Source organism: Pseudophryne corroboree, chromosome 8 (genome assembly GCF_028390025.1).
Source record: "Pseudophryne corroboree isolate aPseCor3 chromosome 8, aPseCor3.hap2, whole genome shotgun sequence".
In the NCBI taxonomy this organism is placed as follows: domain Eukaryota; kingdom Metazoa; phylum Chordata; class Amphibia; order Anura; family Myobatrachidae; genus Pseudophryne; species Pseudophryne corroboree.
The window spans coordinates 71,881,275-71,900,826 of NC_086451.1; the positions used below are offsets into that span (position 1 = coordinate 71,881,275).

Consider the following 19,552-nt stretch of genomic DNA (forward strand, 5'->3'; position numbering starts at 1 on the left):
ACCTGCTGGTGAGAAAATTGTCAAGTCAAGCGGAACGTGACCCGTCAACATCTCCTCTTTCACATTCTCCCGCAACTGGGGGTGCGAGTAAAAGGCTAAGAATTCCGAGCCCTCCCGCTGGCGGTGATGCAGGGCAGTCTGGAGCGAGTGCTGACATCTGGTCCGGACTGAAGGACCTGCCAACGATTACTGACATGTCGTCTACTGTCACTGCATATGATTCTCTCACCATTGAAAGAATGGTGGAGGATTATATGAGTGACCGCATCCAAGTAGGCACGTCACACAGTCCGTACGTATACTGGCAGGAAAAAGAGGCATTTTGGAGGCCCTTGCACAAACTGGCTTTATTCTACCTAAGTTGCCCTCCCTCCAGTGTGTACTCCGAAAGAGTGTTTAGTGCAGCCGCTCACCTTGTCAGCAATCGGCGTACGAGGTTACTTCCAGAAAATGTGGAGAAGACGATGTTCATCAAAATGAATTATAATCAATTCCTCCGTGGAGACATTCACCAGCAGCAATTGCCTCCAGAAAATACACAGGGACCTGAGATGGTGGATTCCAGTGGGGACGAATTAATAATCTGTGAGGAGGGGGATGTAAACAGTGAAAGGGGTGAGGAATCGGAGGATGATGACGAGGTGGACATCTTGCCTCTGTAGAGCCAGTTTGTGCAAGGAGAGATTGATTGCTTCTTTTTTTGGTGGGGGCCCAAACCAACCAGTCATTTCAGTCACAGTCGTGTGGCAGACCCTGTCGCTGAAATGATGGGTTCGTTAAAGTGTGCATGTCCTGTTTATACAACATAAGGGTGGGTGGGAGGGCCCAAGGACAATTCCATCTTGCACCTCTTTTTTCTTTCATTTTTCTTTGCATCATGTGCTGTTTGGGGACAATTTTTTTGAAGTGCCATCCTGCCTGACACTGCAGTGCCACTCCTAGATGGGCCAGGTGTTTGTGTCGGCCACTTGTGTCGCTTAGCTTAGTCACACAGCGACCTTGGTGCGCCTCTTTTTTTCTTTGCATCATGTGCTGTTTGGGGACTATTTTTTTGAAGTGCCATCCTGCCTGACACTGCAGTGCCACTCCTAGATGGGCCAGGTGTTTGTGTCGGCCACTTGTGTCGCTTAGCTTAGTCACACAGCGACCTTGGTGCGCCTCTTTTTTTCTTTGCATCATGTGCTGTTTGGGGACTATTTTTTTGAAGTGCCATCCTGCCTGACACTGCAGTGCCACTCCTAGATGGGCCAGGTGTTTGTGTCGGCCACTTGTGTCGCTTAGCTTAGTCACACAGCGACCTCTGTGCAAATTTTAGGACTAAAAATAATATTGTGAGGTGTGAGGTGTTCAGAATAGACTGGAAATGAGTGGAAATTATGGTTATTGAGGTTAATAATACTATGGGATCAAAATGACCCCCAAATTCTATGATTTAAGCTGTTTTTTAGGGTTTTTTGAAAAAAACACCCGAATCCAAAACACACCCGAATCCGACAAAAAAATTTCTGTGAGGTTTTGCCAAAACGCGTCCAAATCCAAAACACGGCCGCAGAACCGAATCCAAAACCAAAACACAAAACCCGAAAAATGTCCGGTGCACATCACTAGTTATCACCAGATCTGACTCCTTTTGCACCATTTTGCAATGTGCCATTATTTGTCTATAGTAATTTTGATTTATGGTTAATGACTGATCTACTTCTAATTATGTGCAGTTAATTTGCAGATATTAGGAAAAGGACAATTTAATGAGAAGAAAAGCCACATTGCACCTTGATGTATGAACATCGCTGTGTGCAAATGGAACGTTGAAATATGCTCTAATCGGAAATGCTCCATCCAACCTTATATTACCACCAGGGGGAACCACTAGAGATTATGGGGTATATTTATCAAAGATTTATCAGTTTTTGCAGGCATCCCTATCCCTTGAATGGAGGAAACCTATTTAACGAAGATCCCAGTGGTATATGTAGAAACAAATGACTGAAAGCTCTATTCTAGGGTCTTAATTGTAACCAGATGATGTCAGCGAAAACTGTGTCTGTGGGGAAGAGAGAATCTCACAGAGCAGAGGTAGAAGATCTAAGGAAAGCTATTGTAGTATTAGGAGGTTAGAGGCAGCTGACGGAGACACAGAAATGGTGAGCAGAATGCAACAGAATACCAGGAACGGATGTCAATCTCTTTAGGCTAATTATGGATTCTCTGCAGCAGTGCTTCTGTCATTTTCCACCTGGGATCTCCCGAGTCCCTGGCAGCCCGTCTGCGTTATCTGTACCCCGACATTTGCAAACCAATACACAGGGACAGACTTTGTCATTGTGTTGTCAGGGTCCTGCTGTGATGCACTGATGCAGGGGGCTAAAGATCCTAAGAACGCTGCTTACACCTCATTCTGCGTTGGATGCAGACTCGGGCGCATCTTTTGCGGCAGACATTGGCGACAGCATGATTGCATCTCATGCTAATGCTGCGGCCAATTTCATCTCAATTGAAATGGACACTTGCAGCGTCTTGAGACTGTGCTTTTCCGTCTCGGAGCATATTTAGATGCACCATTGGACACACATTTGGAAGTTGCATCAGCCCTATGGCAGGTGCAGTTTCTCCGTCTGAGTATGGCGTCCTGTGTGAGCGGCTGTGCGTCACTGGATGCAGGCGCTCTCAGTGACACGTCCGTGACATGCCCGTATCAACAGATACTCCTTCCAGGATCACCCACTCATATCCACTGACTCTGCATCCGAGTCTGCACTGCGTCTCTGAGCGGGAACAATTGGGACGCATGCGCTGCTTGACTCAGGCGCATGCGCAGACTTACAACATTGGCCAACTTCGTCCAGCATCAATACTTCACCTCTTAATCAGGCCCTGTGTATTTAGTCATCAATAGCCCCCACCCCTCCCCCCTAAATAAACATTTACAAATACCCCTAAATGTGACACACGTACCCCTGCCTAGAGTCTAGACAATAGCAACAGGCTACAATGCTATAGGGCCTAAATCAGACCTGATTGCAGCAGCAAATATGTTAGCTAATGGGCAAAACCATGGGGGTCATTCAGACCCGATCACACGCTGCCTTTTTTCGCAGGCGCGCGATCAGGTCTGAACAGCGCATGCGTGGGGTCCGCAATGTGCAGGCGCTTCGCTGTCCGGTGACGGGGATCGCCGGACAGCAACGGTTTCCACGAAGAAAGCGATCGTAGGGGCGATCCCAAGAAGATTGACAGGCAGAAGGCATTCCTGGGCGGCAACTCACCGTTTCCTGGGAGTGTCCGGAAAAACGCAGGCGTGTCCACCCATTCCAGAGGAGGATTCCTGACATCACCAGCGCCCCGGATCGTCGCAGCGGCTGAGTAAGTCCTGGGCTGTGCAGAAACTGCAGAAACTTTTGTTTATGCAGTTCTCTACACAGCCGTTCGCACCCCTGCGATGCGCTTACCCTCTCCCCCTGTAGGCGGCGATTACCTGGTCGCAGCAGTGCAAAAAAAACGCCTGCATGCGACCAGGTCTGACTTAGGCCCCATGTGCACTGCAGGTGCGGCAGATATAACATGTGCAGAGAGAGTTAGATTTGGGAGGGGTGTGTTCAAACTGAAATCTAAATTGCAGTGTAAAAATAAAGCAGCCAGTATTTACCCTGCACAGAAACAATATAACCCACCCAAATCTAACTCTCTCTGCACATGTTACATCTGCCCCACCTGCAGTGCACATGGTTTTGCCTTTTAGCTAACAAATTTGCTGCTCTCAATGTTGAATGTATAAATTGCCTGATGTAATAGGGTGTGAGAGCCATGGTTTCTGGAAGTACAGCAGAATTTATTTTTTTTCAACAGCAGCAGAGTTGCCTCTGGCAGGCGAGATACCACAAAGCCTGTTATATGTAATGGGGCTCCATTAGGTCTAACATCATATTTATTTATGTTTATTTTTTTGCCAAGCCAGGTAATAAATTCTGAATTAGGTAAGTTAAATGGTTAAAAACAAGGAATATGTGAGGGAAGAGTATTCATTTAAATAAAGTTTATTTTTGTTTTCAAAAAGGTGCTTTTTATCCTTCGTCCACCCCTGAGTTGATCCTTAACAGTCCAGGCCAGTGTCACTGGGACAACTGAGTATCCAGTGCCCTGGAAATATGATGCAGTTAAAGAACCTCCTTATCACTGGATTTTGATTAATAAGGGCCTATAGAAAGTCCTAGCTTCCCAGGACTCTGGAGTGTTGCTTTGTATTAAAAACCAGTATGGTGCTGACACAGAAAATCCCATTACACACAGCGACTGGGGGGAAAGAGTGAGGTCACTGCTCTGGACCACTCTGCCAAGCGGTGTGACCTCCCTATAAATAACTAAGTTCTTAATGGTAACCAGATGATGTCAGTGAAAAATGTGTTCGTGGGAAAGAGAGAATCCCATAGAGGTACAAGATCAGAGAGCAGTTATTGACATCAGGATGCGAAACATTGTTGAAAAATAAATAAGACGAAATGGAGAGAAGAAATAAGAAAAACAGCGTAAGAGGAAGAAAATATCTTCTATGTAATGTAAATGTGGATGGTCTGTGCAAAAGTCAGTACAGCAGCATGGCGTAGAGGTGCTCAGGGCCCACACGCCCCGCACTGGCGCACGTGACATCAGGACATTACAGAACTGTGCCTTCTCTCCATGTAGCTGGATGCAGTTGGGGCCCCAACCACGCCACCCCCTGCACCTTGTATCCTGGTTGGTGCCACTGGTTGCACACTCATTACAGCCCCAGTATAAGTAGAAGACTCTGTGGACTGGTCTATGACCTGTAAATCTGTATATTTCATGAATATAGAGCTGTATCACATTATTCAGAGCTGCAGGCCCCTATGGCAACGATAGGGTTAAGTGACGGGAAGATGCCACTGTCTCCTCTCACCAGCCAGGTCAGACAGTACAATCTGTTATCCCCAGAGTCACATCACCCATGTACTGCTCATTGGGTTGAAGCCTCAGCACAGTATTTTAGCATTTGCATGTAAATAATAACTGACAGTATAACCTAGATCCCGACTCAGCACTTCTGTCTTAGGGGTGCGTAGGTGGCACCCATATCACTGCCCGATAATCACACACAAATCTCTTCAGAGGGATACACTCCCAAAACTATCTATATTAACTTATCAAAGTTGAATTTTCTAAAAGGTTGGGGGTGACCCCCATATGACTGAAAGATGGCATGCATAGAGATGGATAGTGACGGTGCAAATATTGGGGCTTCTCAAGCACCCACAGAGCTGGCTCCCATGTTTTACTGTAACAGATCATACACTCACCAGGTAATGCTACACTGACTTATCTGTCCTGAGCAGCAGCATTAACCAGTTGCTACAATTACTAGCACAGAAAGCACTGAGATTACTGATATAAATGAAGCCAATTACGTATTCTGTAGATAATGAATGACACATTAAAAAAAAGTCAGGCAATGAACTCTAAATAACAGGAGTGAAAGCCTTGCCAACATGCCTATAATACAGCCCTTACCAGTAGCCTATGGGGTAAAATCTTCTCCCCACGTCTGTCATGGCTTTGAAATTCAGACTCATCTGAAAATAAAAAGTTGTCAGCTCCCAAGCAGCGGACCGTTTGGGAAGTTGGGAAAGTCTGCCCTGGACCCAAGCTGCCTCCCTCCTCCTATCCCTGTGTATATCCCTCCCTCCACTACTCTGTATGGAATGTACAGCAGAACAAGGGGACGGCTCCTCCTGACTCTGGAAAGTGATGGAATTCCAGGTCATTAACATGCTCTGGGTATCCCGGGGCCTCCTCCTGTTCTCATGATGCAGAGAGAGGAAGAGGAAACTCCAGGGATGTGCTGCAAATGTACAAGGGCATGTACGCGTCCAGATCCAGCAAGAAGCAGATAAATATTCAGCCCCACCAGCTAGAACATAACGTGGCCTGTTATAGGGCTCTGACATGCTGATGTGCCTATAATGGGTCACACCCTGCACCCAGAACAGACCCCACTGTGTGCAAATGATGTTATCATCATTCCAACTATGGGCCTAATTCAGAGCTGATCCCTGCTGTGCCGATCAAGTCTGAACTGCGCACGCACCGGCGCCTCAGTGCACCGGAGCATGCCAGACAGCCGATGACCGTCTCAGCCCTGCGATCGCCTCTGCCTGATTGACAGACAGAGGCGGGAGGGGGCGGGCCGGCGGCGTTTGGCCACCGTTGTAGGGGCGTGGTCCGGGCAACGCAGGCATGCCCGGACCATGCAGGGGGTGGGCCACGGCGGCTGCGTGACGTCACACAGCAACGAGTAGCTCCCTGCCAGCGCGTAGGAGCTGCGCTGGTTGAGAGCTACTGTTCAAGTACAAAAGCATCGCCGCCGTGCATTGCTTTCGTACTTGTGCAGCGGGGTCGGACCTGACATGCGGGACGGACTAGCCCTGTGCTGGGCGTCCCCCCGCATGTCAGGGAAGCTGATCATAGATGTGCTAAATTTAGTACATCTACGATCAGGTCTGAATTAGGCCCTATGTCGAGAATCCCAGCGCCGGCATACATGTATCCACATAATCACTGTCGACATTGTGACTATAGATTTCCTGACTGCTAACTGTATACATAATTTCCGAAAGCAGGTTAACAAGTGTGTCAATCATCTCCCTGTTTAGAGATGGATATTTCCTCCTACAATGGCATACTTGGTTCTGTAATACTGTAAATGATATAACAATAAATAAATCTTGCAGATATTTATGGCTATTCAATCAGGGCCCCATCTTTTGCAAAGGTCTGACTTCCTAACCCTATATACAGAAGCATCCTCATACATCTAGGGCAGGATGTACTAACTTCTTGCGGTACCTACCACCACAATTTAGCGTCAACGCTAATCATGTATGTACTAACATATGTAACATAGTAACAGTACCGCAAGGGGCAGCTTACCCGATAAGAGCTGCCCTTTGCTATGGCCACCGGTCCCTGGACTTCCGGGTTTATGACCCGGAAGTCCATCTGTGCATGCGCAGTGACGCTGTGGCCACAGGGGATGCTGTAGAAAGAAGGCCATAACTTCTACAGGGCGTTACCCTCCCCGTCGGAAACCCGGCGGTGGAGCTTTAGGGGGTAATTCCAAGTTGATCGCAGCAGGAAAATTTTTAGCAGTTGGGCAAAACCATGGCCCTCATTCCGAGTTGATCGCTCGCAAGGCGAATTTAGCAGAGTTGCTCACGCTAAGCCTACGCCTACTGGGAGTGTATCTTAGCTTCTTAAAATTGCGACCGATGTATTCGCAATATTGCGATTACAAACTACTTAGCAGTTTCAGAGTAGCTTCAGACTTACTCGGTATCTGCGATCAGTTCAGTGCTTGTCGTTCCTGGTTTGACGTCATAAACACACCCAGCGTTCGCCCAGACACTCCCCCATTTCTCCGGCCACTCCTGCGTTTTTTCCGGAAACGGTAGCGTTTTTATCCACACGCCCCTAAAACGCCGTGTTTCCGCCCAGTAACACCCATTTCCTGTCAATCACACTACGATCGCCGGAGCGAAGAAAAAGCCGTGAGTAAAAATACTATCTTCATGGTAAAATTACTTGGCGCAGTCGCAGTGCGATTATTGCGCATGCGTACTAAGCGGAATTTCACTGCGATGCGATGAAAATTACCGAGCGAACGACTCGGAATGAGGGCCCATGTGCACTGCAGGGGGGGGGCAGATATAACATGTGCAGAGAGAGTTAGATTTGGGTGTGGTGAGTTCAATCTGCAATCTAAATTGCTGTGTAAAAATAAAGCAGACAGTATTTACCCTGCACAGAAACAAAATAACCCACCCAAAGCTAACTCTCTTTGCACATGTTATATCTGCCTCCCCTGCAGTGCACATGGTTTTGCCCAACTGCTAAAAAATTTCCTGCTGTGATCAACTTGGAATTACCCCCATAGTACATATAAAAAAAATGTGGTAAAACCCCCCAAATGGGATTTTTACCGCATTTTCCCATTTGTACACCTGGCCCATATGGAGAGTCTGAGATTTCCAGAAGTGCGGAATGTCAGCAGATCTCTGACTTATTTTACAGGGGCAATCACTTACTGTACATGGCACGTACAAAGGGCCTAATTTGTGTGTTGTAAGTAAAGCAAAAAAAAAAAGCAACTTTGCAAAACCATGTTGCACTGCAGGTGGAGCAGATGTAAACATGTACAGAGATTTAGGCTTGGGTCAGGTGTGTTCAAAATGAAATATTAATTGCAGTGTAAAAATAAAGCCGGCTAACATTTGTGGGCTACATGCAAAACCAGACAGTATTTACAATACACAGAGAAAAAATATAAATGTATTTGATCCCCTTGCATGGCAACATGGTTTGTTCCAGACACAAAGTTACTTTTTTTTTTTTGTTTATTTGCTTTACTTACAAATATGAATCATAGTCACAGATGAATCAAAGTCACAGATGAAGCACAACGGAACTTGGCAGGACAAAAAGCTGTGGTTGCTGCATCAGAGCCCTTCTTACACAGATTCAGACTCGCTAAATTGAGGCTGAAATGGCGATTGTCTCAAAACTGCTGCTGCTAAACATCACATGTGAAGAGCCACCCAGAAAGGAAAAAGATGCCCTCCGCTGCATTCACAAATTTGCGCATGCATACGCAGAAATCGAGCTCCAGCGACACTTGTGGTTGACCCATGCCTATTTAAAAAAAATGCAATTGCAGTCGCACTGGGCGCTATGTTTTTCATCGCAGTGATAGCAGATGGCGTCAGATACACACCCCAAAAACGGCCTGCGTTTTCCCAACCACTCCCCACAAACACCATGTTACCACCCATGAACGGTCACGTCCTGTCAATCAAATTGCGATTGCTTTTCACTTAGGCTGCAAATGCAGAGCAATCGCATATTGGCCCTTTGCGCATGTGCAATGCGTTCGCAGTACATGTGCAATCTGCTGATAATTGCCCGATTTGCATTTTTGCAAATTAGCGTTCCATAGTGAATTAGGCCCTCAGTCGCACACAGAGTCACACACGCACACAGATATACAGATGTCACACATCAAATTGATCAGTGTAAGCCAGCAATGTAGTTCTGTCACTCCCAGTTATATTTATGCAAATAATGAACATTCTGAGCGAGAAAGATGCTTGGCACGGATAAGTTGCCCGGGGACCTGGGGCACCAAGTGGGGATATTTGGTGCAATTTGAGCAACAGTGTGGGGACACCTCTGTATGAACCTACCAGCCTGGAATGGTGCACATTCCTCCTCCCTGCAATTCCCAAAACACTTAGGGGGTCATTTATCATAGATCGCATATTGTATGTGATCTGAATGGGATCTTAGTGCCCAGGATGCAATCCTATCGGCAGTATGTAACATCCAGCACATGCAGCAGCAGGGACAAGGGTTCCCAAAGGAGCCTGTCCCTGCGATGTGCTGAGCGGGGTGTCTGGGCCTATGCGCATATGTGAGAGCCTTACTGCCGTGTACAGGGGCCATTTCTGCCGGAACTACATCCCACGATGTGTAGGCTATAATGGGCTACCAATATCAGGAGATAGCGTTAGCTGTGGAGGTCAATATTGGGATGCTTTGCTTAATATTGACCCCTCCATCCCCACCGCATGCTTTGCCCAGTATAGAACCTATGGGGGATGCGGCTGCGATGGAGGGATCGCAACAAGTGTTGGAGATACCTGATTCGATCCCTCCTTCATACATGCGGGGGATATATAGCATTTGCAGCAATGGGTGTTTTTGGGGATATAGCCGCAAATACAGTTTGATAAATGGGCCCCCTATTTGTGTATATGTTACTTTATAGGGCCCCACAGTAGCCCCGTACATCCACCCCCATCGCCCTGTTTATGCAGGAGGCTCCGTGCTGCAGAGATGCTGAGGCAGCAGTGTGTGAGCTGTATCAGCCTCAGAGATGTCAGAGCTATAATGTGACGTGTAGGTCAAGGCGGTTGCCTGGCATTTCAGAGGCCCCTTTGCACAGGCAGTAAATGACATTGAAATATATTACCGTGAGATCTAAAGAAGGGTTCATGCACCAGAGAAACATACAGTATAGGCAGGAAAGCACTCTATAAATACTATGCAAATTGTCACATGCCGAAATATGATTCTGCTGTTCTGCTTTATACAGTGCTGATCGCAGTTATAGCAAAGGCCACAGATGTATATGTACACATATATAGTAATAAATAATACAATTTTTGTAAAAGCTTTCTTTTTATGTTTAACATGTACTGTATATGTTGTATGCACTATTTTTTTTATGGAAAATAAAATACAGGAAAAATGTGTTTCACCAGACTCCTACAATATGTTACATGGCTGGCAACGTGGTTAGCAGTGCTGCCTTACAGCACTCGGGTCATGAGTTCAATTCCCAGTCATGGCTGATCTGTGTGGATACTGTATGTTCTCCAAATGTTTGCTTGGCTTTCCTCCATCACTCCAAAAGGATACCGGTGGGATAATGGGCTTCTGACCAAAAAATGACTCTACTATGTATGTGTATCATTGTGACAGGGAAAATAGATTGTAAGCTCCACTGGGACAGGGACTGATAGTTAAATAGCTGTTGATAAAGAAATAAAATAATAAAGAATAAATAAAGAGTAAGCCTGGGTACACACTATGTGATATATTGGGCCTAATTCAGACCCTACTGCTGCAACGGCAGCAATTGCAGCCTGAAGCCCTATGTGGTGTGTGTACGCGCAGCGGCCACGTTGCGTGTGCGCACACAGTGAGATGCATCTCACTGGTGCGATTGCCTCTGCCTTGTTGACAGGCAGAGGCGGTCGTGGGGCGGGAGGGGACATGCCAGCTGCGTTTTTACACCATTGGGGAGGTGCGGACGAACAATATATCGCTAAGTGCATCTGTACACGTGTACAGCCGTACACATCTGTCTGTCTGTACGGGCAACTTGCACAACACTTACCAAATCGTCAGATCGGTTGGCCCATCAGGGTGGCTCGCCGATCATCGTTCAGGTGTGTACCCAGCCTGTCACCTGCACAAAGTGGAGGTCAAAGCCTCTTTGACGTTGCTCCGATCTGCATAGGTGCACCTAGTTTCTGCCATTGTAAATGGGCATAACTTTGCATTGCCTGATGATGTTGTGCATTTGAGGGTGTTTCCTGCGTCAGTGTGCCATGTTTTACAGAGCTGCAATGTCATATTGCGCAATTAGATGAATAAAGTGAGATAAAAGGGGAAGGACACATTTTTTGCACCCCTTACTGTGCAAGAACACATGCCACGTTTCACTACACAGGACTTGATGCTTGTGCTGTATCTAACTGGGACGTAGTCAGTTTACCAGCTGTCAGGATCCCGGCGTTCAGGAGACCGATGCTGGTATCCCGACACCCGGTGATATACAGAAATCCGGAATCCAGACACGGTATTCCCACTCGGTCGATGGATCCACGCCACCAACCAAGTGGGAATAGAACCAACCGGGCCGATGCATGGCAAGGGCAGCGAGCCCGCAAGGGGGCAGACGGGATCTTGCTTTCAGTATCGGACAACCGGAATCCCGTCTGCCAGGATATCCTATGTATCCCATCTGAATTGGCAGAGATCGGCTCTCACTGTATACTTTTAATGGGTAACACTTTGCCCAACGTAAAAAAAAAGAAGCAACAAACGCACAAAAGTTACACACATGGGCACAGCAGATATTTCTCACAAGCATTCCACAAATGGCTACTACACAGGTTGCTCATGGATTCCCATTCTATATTATATGGTGTCTATAGTTAGTTTGTGTCTTCCACCTGCTGCTACATTTTACATACAGATGCTTTGATGCTGAACAATGTATTTTTTGGGTGCGGTTTTGGAAACTGCTTCTTACAGCAGCATCTTTCTCAGGATGTGGTGTTGTGTTGATTATAGATATAGCGTTATATTTAGGTAGACTTTTTATATATGTGTGTGTGTATATATATATATATATATATATTGTAACAAGGGACCTCATTCAGCTTCAGTTGCAGTTTTGCTATTTTGGCAAATCTGCAACTGGCTGGGATCGCATGCCGGGGGCCACCCAGCAGAGGGCAAGGCCGCCCAGCATGCAAATACCCGGCAGCGATGCGATCGTAATCTAATTGCGACTGCATCGCTGATTTGTGGAAGCCCGCTGCCTCCCCACTGCCATTTTCCGGGTCACAGCAGACGCGTGTGACGTCATGCGGCTACCCCAAACCCGGCCCCATTTTCGCCACCCTGCCTGTCCAATGCCGCGTCACCATATCTGCAACGCTGCATCGCCACCCCATTAATGCCTCTGCCTGTCAGTCAGGCAGCGGGATTCGCATAACTGAGATGTGGTTGCATCTCCCCGGCTAAATGTGAATACCTCCCTAGATTACTGGAATAGTGGTAGAAGGCAGGTATATTTGCCCCAGGTTTCTTACCTATGTGTTTTAAAACCCCAGTAGTATTGTGTTAGCTCTACTCAGAGCTTTTGGTAAGAACTGGTGTAGGGTCCTGGGGTTAGATCTGAGAAGAGAGGGCGGGCTCTCCATCCATTTAAGTCCAGTTCGGGTCTTTCGCTATTAGCCTCACCAAAGGCTAATTAGGGCTTTCAACTGTAGGTGTGTGCTAAAAGGCTGTCAGCCTGATCATCTGTCTCTCATACTGCCTGGGGAAAGAGGCGAGACTATGGAGTCTCTGTGAGAGAGAAACCGGCTTTTGAAAACCAGTGAGCTGTGCCTTGTAAACTTCTCCTTGTATTTTTTTATTTAGTAAGTTAGGATTATCCTGTGTGTAGTTAGTGCCAGCCGGAGAGGTATTTATGATATTTATTTCTGTTTTTCTGCACAATAAAAACTGTCTGAGGTCAGTTGCACCAAACCAACCGACTTGTGTGATCTCTCAGCTGCTGCATCCTGCCATCTACTCCAGGAATACCTGGTACCTGCTCCCCTGACCCTATTACAATATATATATATATATATATATATATAAGTATGGTATGTAGGCGGCACTCGTGGACTTAATTCAAATAAGAAACCCGGACACTCCTGGGTTGAATACAACGTTTCGGATTTATTATCCTTCGTCAGGTATATAACAAATGTTATATACCTGACGAAGGATAATAAATCCGAAACGTTGTATTCAACCCAGGAGTGTCCGGGTTTCTTATTTGAATTAAGTCCACGAGTGCCGCCTACATACCATACTTATATCAAACTCAGAAGGAAGGCACCGGGCAAGATGTCTACATTTATTTGGCGGAGTGCCGAGTGTATCTTTACTCTATATATATATATATATATATACACACATACCTCCCAACTTTGAACTTGGTGCAAGCGGGACACACGCGCGCTCCCGAAAAAGGGGCGTGGTCAAGGAAAATGGGGCGTGGCTTCACGGGAAGACCCGCGATCGCGAGCCATGCCCCCATTTTTGTCACTAAGGGGGCATGCCCAGCGCTCTGTGAGCCGCTGGCATGCCCCCTCTCCCTCGGACTCCAGTGAATAGACGCTGTGCGCATGCGCACAGCGTCTATTCACCGCTGCTCTGCTAAGCAGGGCAGCGAGAGACAGAGACTCCCAACTGCCCCCCCCCCCCCCCCCCACCGCGGGACACTGCGGCCCGTGGGTGGGACAGCGGGACAGTTCCCGGAAAACGGGACTGTCCCGCGAAAATCGGGACAGTTGGGAGGTATGCACACACACAATTTATATATGGGCAATTCCCCATGATGATGCACAGGACAGCTACACAAATTCAAACTCCATACCTCTCCAAAATACCAAGATTTTAGTGGGTCTTAAGTTATGGGGTAAGGCATTGCTACTAAGTAACTAGTGGTGTGTACACACGGTGAGATTTTTTCTTATGATTTTGACTATATAGTCAAAATCGTAAGAAAAGTTAATGCAGATCGCAAGGTGAAAGTCACCTTGCGATCCCCATTCGATGTCGATGCGCGGTCCCGCGCGGTCCCGCGCGGTCAGTATCGCAAGAATAGATAGACTGTGCAGGCAAGTCAATTTTGACAATCTCTATAGAAGAGATAGTCAAAATTGACACTAAGCCAAAATCGCACATGGGGGGTAATTCCAAGTTGATCGCATCAGGATTTTTGATAGCAATTGGGCAAAACCATGTGCACTGCAGGGGAGGCAGATATAACATGTGCAGAGAGAGTTAGATTTGGGTGGGGTGTGTTCAATCTGCAATCTAATTTGCAGTGTAAAAATAAAGCAGCCAGTATTTACCCTGCACAGAAATAAAATTACCCACCCAAATCTAACTCTTTCTGCACATGTTATATCTGCCTCCCCTGCAGTGCACATGGTTTTGCCCAATTGCTATCAAAAATCCTGCTGCGATCAACTTGGAATTACCCCCATAGTCTGTATCGCAAGCACATACTGAGTGTGCTTGCGATACTGACTATGTGCCGACCTAGCCCCTGTCGCATAGTGAGAATCGGGCATAGCCGAATCTCACCGTGTGTAAGGGCCTTTTGTTTTCATATAAGAACAGTTTCCTAACAGACCAGTTTAAAAGGAAAAAAAAAAGAAATCCATGAGATGCCCAGGACTTTATATTCACTTTCTGGAGAATCACACATCTGGACAAAGGGGTTTGAGTCCCCGAAACGTCGATGGAATGTATTTGACTATTTAAATACACTTGACTTTTCTTAAGACCCCGAGTGCCGCAGCCTTTTTGAAAGATATTGAAATCCACACTGAAGGCACCAGGGCAACGTTTTGGATCTTAAACAGAGTGCCGGGCTGACATTGTTGTGTATATATATATATATGTATATACATATACACTGCTCAAAAAAATAAAGGGAACACTAAAATAACACATCCTAGATCTGAATGAATGAAATATTCTTATTAAATACTTTGTTCTTTACATAGTTGAATGTGCTGACAACAAAATCACACAAAAATTATCAATGGAAATCAAATTTATTAACCCATGGAGGTCTGGATTTGGAGTCACACTCAAAATTAAAGTGGAAAAACACACTACAGGCTGATCCAACTTTGATGTAATGTCCTTAAAACAAGTCAAAATGAGGCTCAGTAGTGTGTGTGGCCTCCACGTGCCTGTATGACCTCCCTACAACACCTGGGCATGCTCCTGATGAGGTGGTGGATGGTCTCCTGAGGGATCTTCTCCCAGACCTGGACTAAAGCATCCGCCAACTCCTGGACAGTCTGTGGTGCAACGTGGCGTTGGTGGATGGAGCGAGACATGATGTCCCTGATGTGCTCAATTGGATTCAGGTCTGGGGAACGGGCAGGCCAGTCCATAGCATCAATGCCTTCGTCTTGCAGGAACTGCTGATACACTCCAGCCACATGAGGTCTAGCATTGTCTTGCATTAGGAGGAACCCTGGGCCAACCGCACCAGCATATAGTCTCGCAAGGGGTCTGAGGATCTCATCTCGGTACCTAATGGCAGTCAGGCTACCTCTGGCGAGCACATGGAGGGCTGTGCGGCCCCCCAAAGAAATGCCACCCCACACCAATACTGACCCACTGCCAAACCGGTCATGCTGGAGGATGTTGCAGGCAGCAGAACGTTCTCCTTGGCATCTCCAGACTCTGTCACGTCTGTCACATGTGCTCAGTGAGAACCTGTTTTCATATGTAAAGAGCACAGGGTGCCAGTGGCAAATTTGCCAATCTTGGTGTTCTCTGGCAAATGCCAAACGTCCTGCACGGTGTTGGGCTGTAAGCACAACCCCCACCTGTGGACGTCGGGCCCTCATACCACCCTCATGGAGTCTGTTTCTGATCGTTTGAGTAGACACATGCACATTAGTGGCTTGCTGGAGGTCATTTTGCAGGGCTCTGGCAGTGCTCCTCCTGTTCCTCCTTGCACAAAGGCGGAGGTAGCGGTCCTGCTGCTGGGTTGTTGCCCTCCTACGGCCTCCTCCACATCTCCTGATGTACTGGCCTGCCTCCTGGTAGCGCCTCCATGCTCTGGACACTACGCTGACAGACACAGCAAACCTTCTTGCCACAGCTCGCATTGATGTGCCATCCTGGATGAGCTGCACTACCTGAGCCACTTGTGTGGGTTGTAGACTCCGTCTCATGCTACCACTAGAGTGAAAGCACCGCCAGCTTTCAAAAGTGACCAAAACATCAGCCAGAAAGCATAGGAGCTGAGAAGTGGTCTGTGGTCACCACCTGCAGAACAACTCCTTTATTGGGGGTGTCTTGCTAATTGCCTATAATTTCCACCTGTTGTCTATTCCATTTGCACAACAGCATGTGAAATTGATTTTCAATCAGTGTCGCTTCCTAAGTGGACAGTTTGATTTCACAGAAGTGTGATTGACTTGGAGTTTCAGTGTGTTGTTTAAGTGTTCCCTATATTTTTTTGAGCAGTGTATGTATATATATATATATATATATATATCTTAAATGCCTCTAGTCATGTTGTTTATGCTTGTTTATATTTTGTATTATGGCTGATGTGCTATATATTGAGCTAGAAAGATTCAACAAATGAGTTTATTTAATAAAAAAAAAAACTGTTTGTAATAATCTATATTAGCTCTACCGACAAAGTAATAATATAGTTTTATGTCACAAGATAATTACAATATTATCAATTCCCCGTATTTAGCTGTTCCCCTCTACTGCTCCTTATTATATACACTTGTGTGCACTTGGATATTTTTACCCAAATAAACATGCCAAAAACACACAAAAAAAAGGATATGTTTGGGTTCTGTATATCTATAAATTGTTGGGCTTTATAAATCAACTAATAGTGTTGTATAATACAATAAAAGTAGACTACAAAACACATCTCCGCTTACCTCTCTTCACAACCCTGTTTGCTTTGGTCCAGGTCGCTCTGCAATGCTACTTCTTTTTTATTTTGTTGTTCAGGAATGACTGGCATCTTCTCACAGGTCTTTGTTATTTCCGTAGGGTCATTTACTGGGTTATCTACCTGGTGCTCTGTCTCACAAGCTTCTACACTTATCACAGCTGATTCTGCTTTAGATAATATTTTCTTTTGTGCCATTAAGGAAGGGACCACTATAATGTCACTGGAATCGTCGTCTAATAGGTCACTAGTTGAGCGCGAGGTCATGGCGGCTGGCGGGACTTTGCCTTTTTCTTTCTTGAGCTTTGAGGCTTTTTTGCTGAGTCTAGGCATGGTTCCCATGTGACTGTACATGTCGCTTGATCTGGCATAGGAAGGGCTCTTGGGTACGGCTGCGAGGTCATCTTGGGTCTTCTCAAAAACATTGTCCAAGCTGACATTACTACGTGAGTCTGGATCCTGAGACTCCCGTCTGCGGAAAGCCCGGGGTAGACTGCTCAGACTTCCAAAGACATTTAACCGAAATAATTCTGTGAAAATAACAGAAATTAAATTAAAAGGGCATTCAAGACAAACTGAAAACATAAAGACAAATTTCTAGACTTGCAACAAGAGGGTATTACACAGATTACAAAAGTCTTGCTACACATTAACAAAAACTTTCTCAAATCAGGCCTAAAAATAGCCAGGAGTTTGCAACATCAGACAAGTTTTACATCCCAAAAGCAAGATGAAGTTATAAATATCCTGTATGCACCAAAAGTACATATACTGCTTGATCAAGAATGATAACATTAGGGGAGCAGCCGTATAGCCGTACCAAAACGGTAATGGAAAATGGTGCCTGCTTAGTTTTGTCATCTTTGGGATGCTCATTATTAGTTGACAAACAATAACCAAAACAAAAGCTGCAAGAGGTTCTACTAGGTTACAAAAACTATATACAGGTTCCAATATACCATATCAAAAGTGTTCCAAAATCCAATAATGTTTGAGCGTGACTGAGATAGTGACACCATTTTTTTTTAATGCATGCACAGGTGGGACCTGCCTCCACTGTGGTACATCAGGAGACTGGCCCTTAAAATAGAGGCTGTCCTGCTGAACTCGGGACAGTTGAGAGGTAAGAGATATACCTCATCCATACCAAAGAGCAAAAGACAACCATATCTATTCATATAGGCAGGAGACCAGCAGTCACAATACCAATGGCGGGATCCCTGCTGCTACATGGCCGACAGGGAAGGGGGGGGGGGGGGGGGAGTGCAACGAACGAACGAAGCCCCTTGCTGCGCTCGCCACAGGTTCTATTCTCACTCTATGTGTGTCGTAGACACCCACAATTGGGAATAGTCCCTGTTGGTCGACATGCCGACCAGCGGGATTTCAGATGCCGGGATCCCGGCGTTGGTATTGTGACTGGCAGTCAGGCCACATCCCGTCTGAGCAATACTGACAGCTTCTGTACTTCATTCCACACTTCCTTCACCAAATGTACTTCAGCCAGACATTACTCCCAGCTGACCCAAAACACCCCCTGGACCTGATATTACCACAGACCCTCATCCATAAATGACCATGTCAAACAATCCCATCACAAGACACGCTGACAGCTTCCTTTATTTCATACATGAAAAGATATCATAAAAAAAAACCCAAATGATATTCGGATTACTTACAATGGAAATGAAAATACTAAAATAAACGTACTTGTCATATTACTTCTGTACTATAAGTAATATTGCTGTAAGTATATGAATATAAAAACCAGACTGGGTGTTTCATGTATCAGAGCACTTGGCTTGCAGCCTTGGTCTGTTATATGATTATTGAACTCTTTGAGAACTTCTAACGTCTTCATATCTCACAGTAGGCAGGGCTGTTTTCTAGCCAATTTGGCTCCCAGTGCGAGATTTAAAAATGCGCCCCCCCCCCCATGACATAAAAAATGTGCCCCCCCCCCCCCCACACACACACACCTAGATGGAAAAAAAAAATTTTGCGCGCGCACCCGGCAAGGGGGTGTGGCCTCATCTAAATGGGTGTGGCCTCATTTAAATGGGCATGGCCTCGTCTGAAAAGACTACCTCACAATCCAGTTTTTGACCCTGCTCCAACAGATCACGACCACCACAGGAAAAAAAAATTCTACCATATTAAGCCCCACACAGTAATGCACCCTGCACCATATTATGCCACAAACCGCAATGCCCTTGATACATTAAATCCCCACACTACGGCAGGCAAGAGTCCCCATTTCACACATTACGGCAGGTGTCCCCATTTTACACATTGAGAGAGAATACTTACAGAGGCGATTACCGCTCTTCGGCCCGCCTCACCAGTCGCTCCTCGCGCTGCCCTTTCCCTCTTCCTAACTTGGATCCCCCTCTGTACTCCGCTCTGGGGGGGGGGAGTTTCGCGGAGTGACGGGGTTGCGTCGTGACGTAACGACGCAACCGCCTCATTCCGTGAAACTCCGCCCCCCGAGCGAGTTACTCGGGGAGAAATACGAGGGGGAAGCAGGGAGCCACAGTTAGTGCCGCGGCGGGTGCCCAGTGCGGTTGCACTGCTCGCCTGCCCCAAGAAACGGCCCTGACAGTAGGTGCTGCATTATCACATATATATTGTACTTAAGTGCATGATTTCTGATAGGCAAGTTTGCATTGTGTCTGTAAGCGT

The 19,552-nt window shown here is 46.4% G+C and overlaps 1 protein-coding gene across 2 annotated transcripts in view; it reads right to left on the bottom strand.

Moving 5' to 3' along the window:
* SH2D3C (SH2 domain containing 3C) overlaps window positions 1–17,315 on the bottom strand; it is a 73,695-nt gene extending 56,380 nt beyond the window's left edge. Inside the window, exon 1 of one of the 2 annotated variants that reach the window (XM_063936634.1) lies at window positions 16,857–17,315. In XM_063936634.1, the coding sequence (XP_063792704.1) occupies window positions 16,857–17,224 (368 nt within the window). In that variant the 5' untranslated portion in view covers window positions 17,225–17,315. Of the gene's footprint in view, window positions 1–5,523; window positions 5,615–16,856 lie in introns of those variants that run through there. The other variant, XM_063936635.1, reaches the window with a different exon arrangement.
* Between the last annotated feature and the right edge of the window lie 2,237 nt (window positions 17,316–19,552).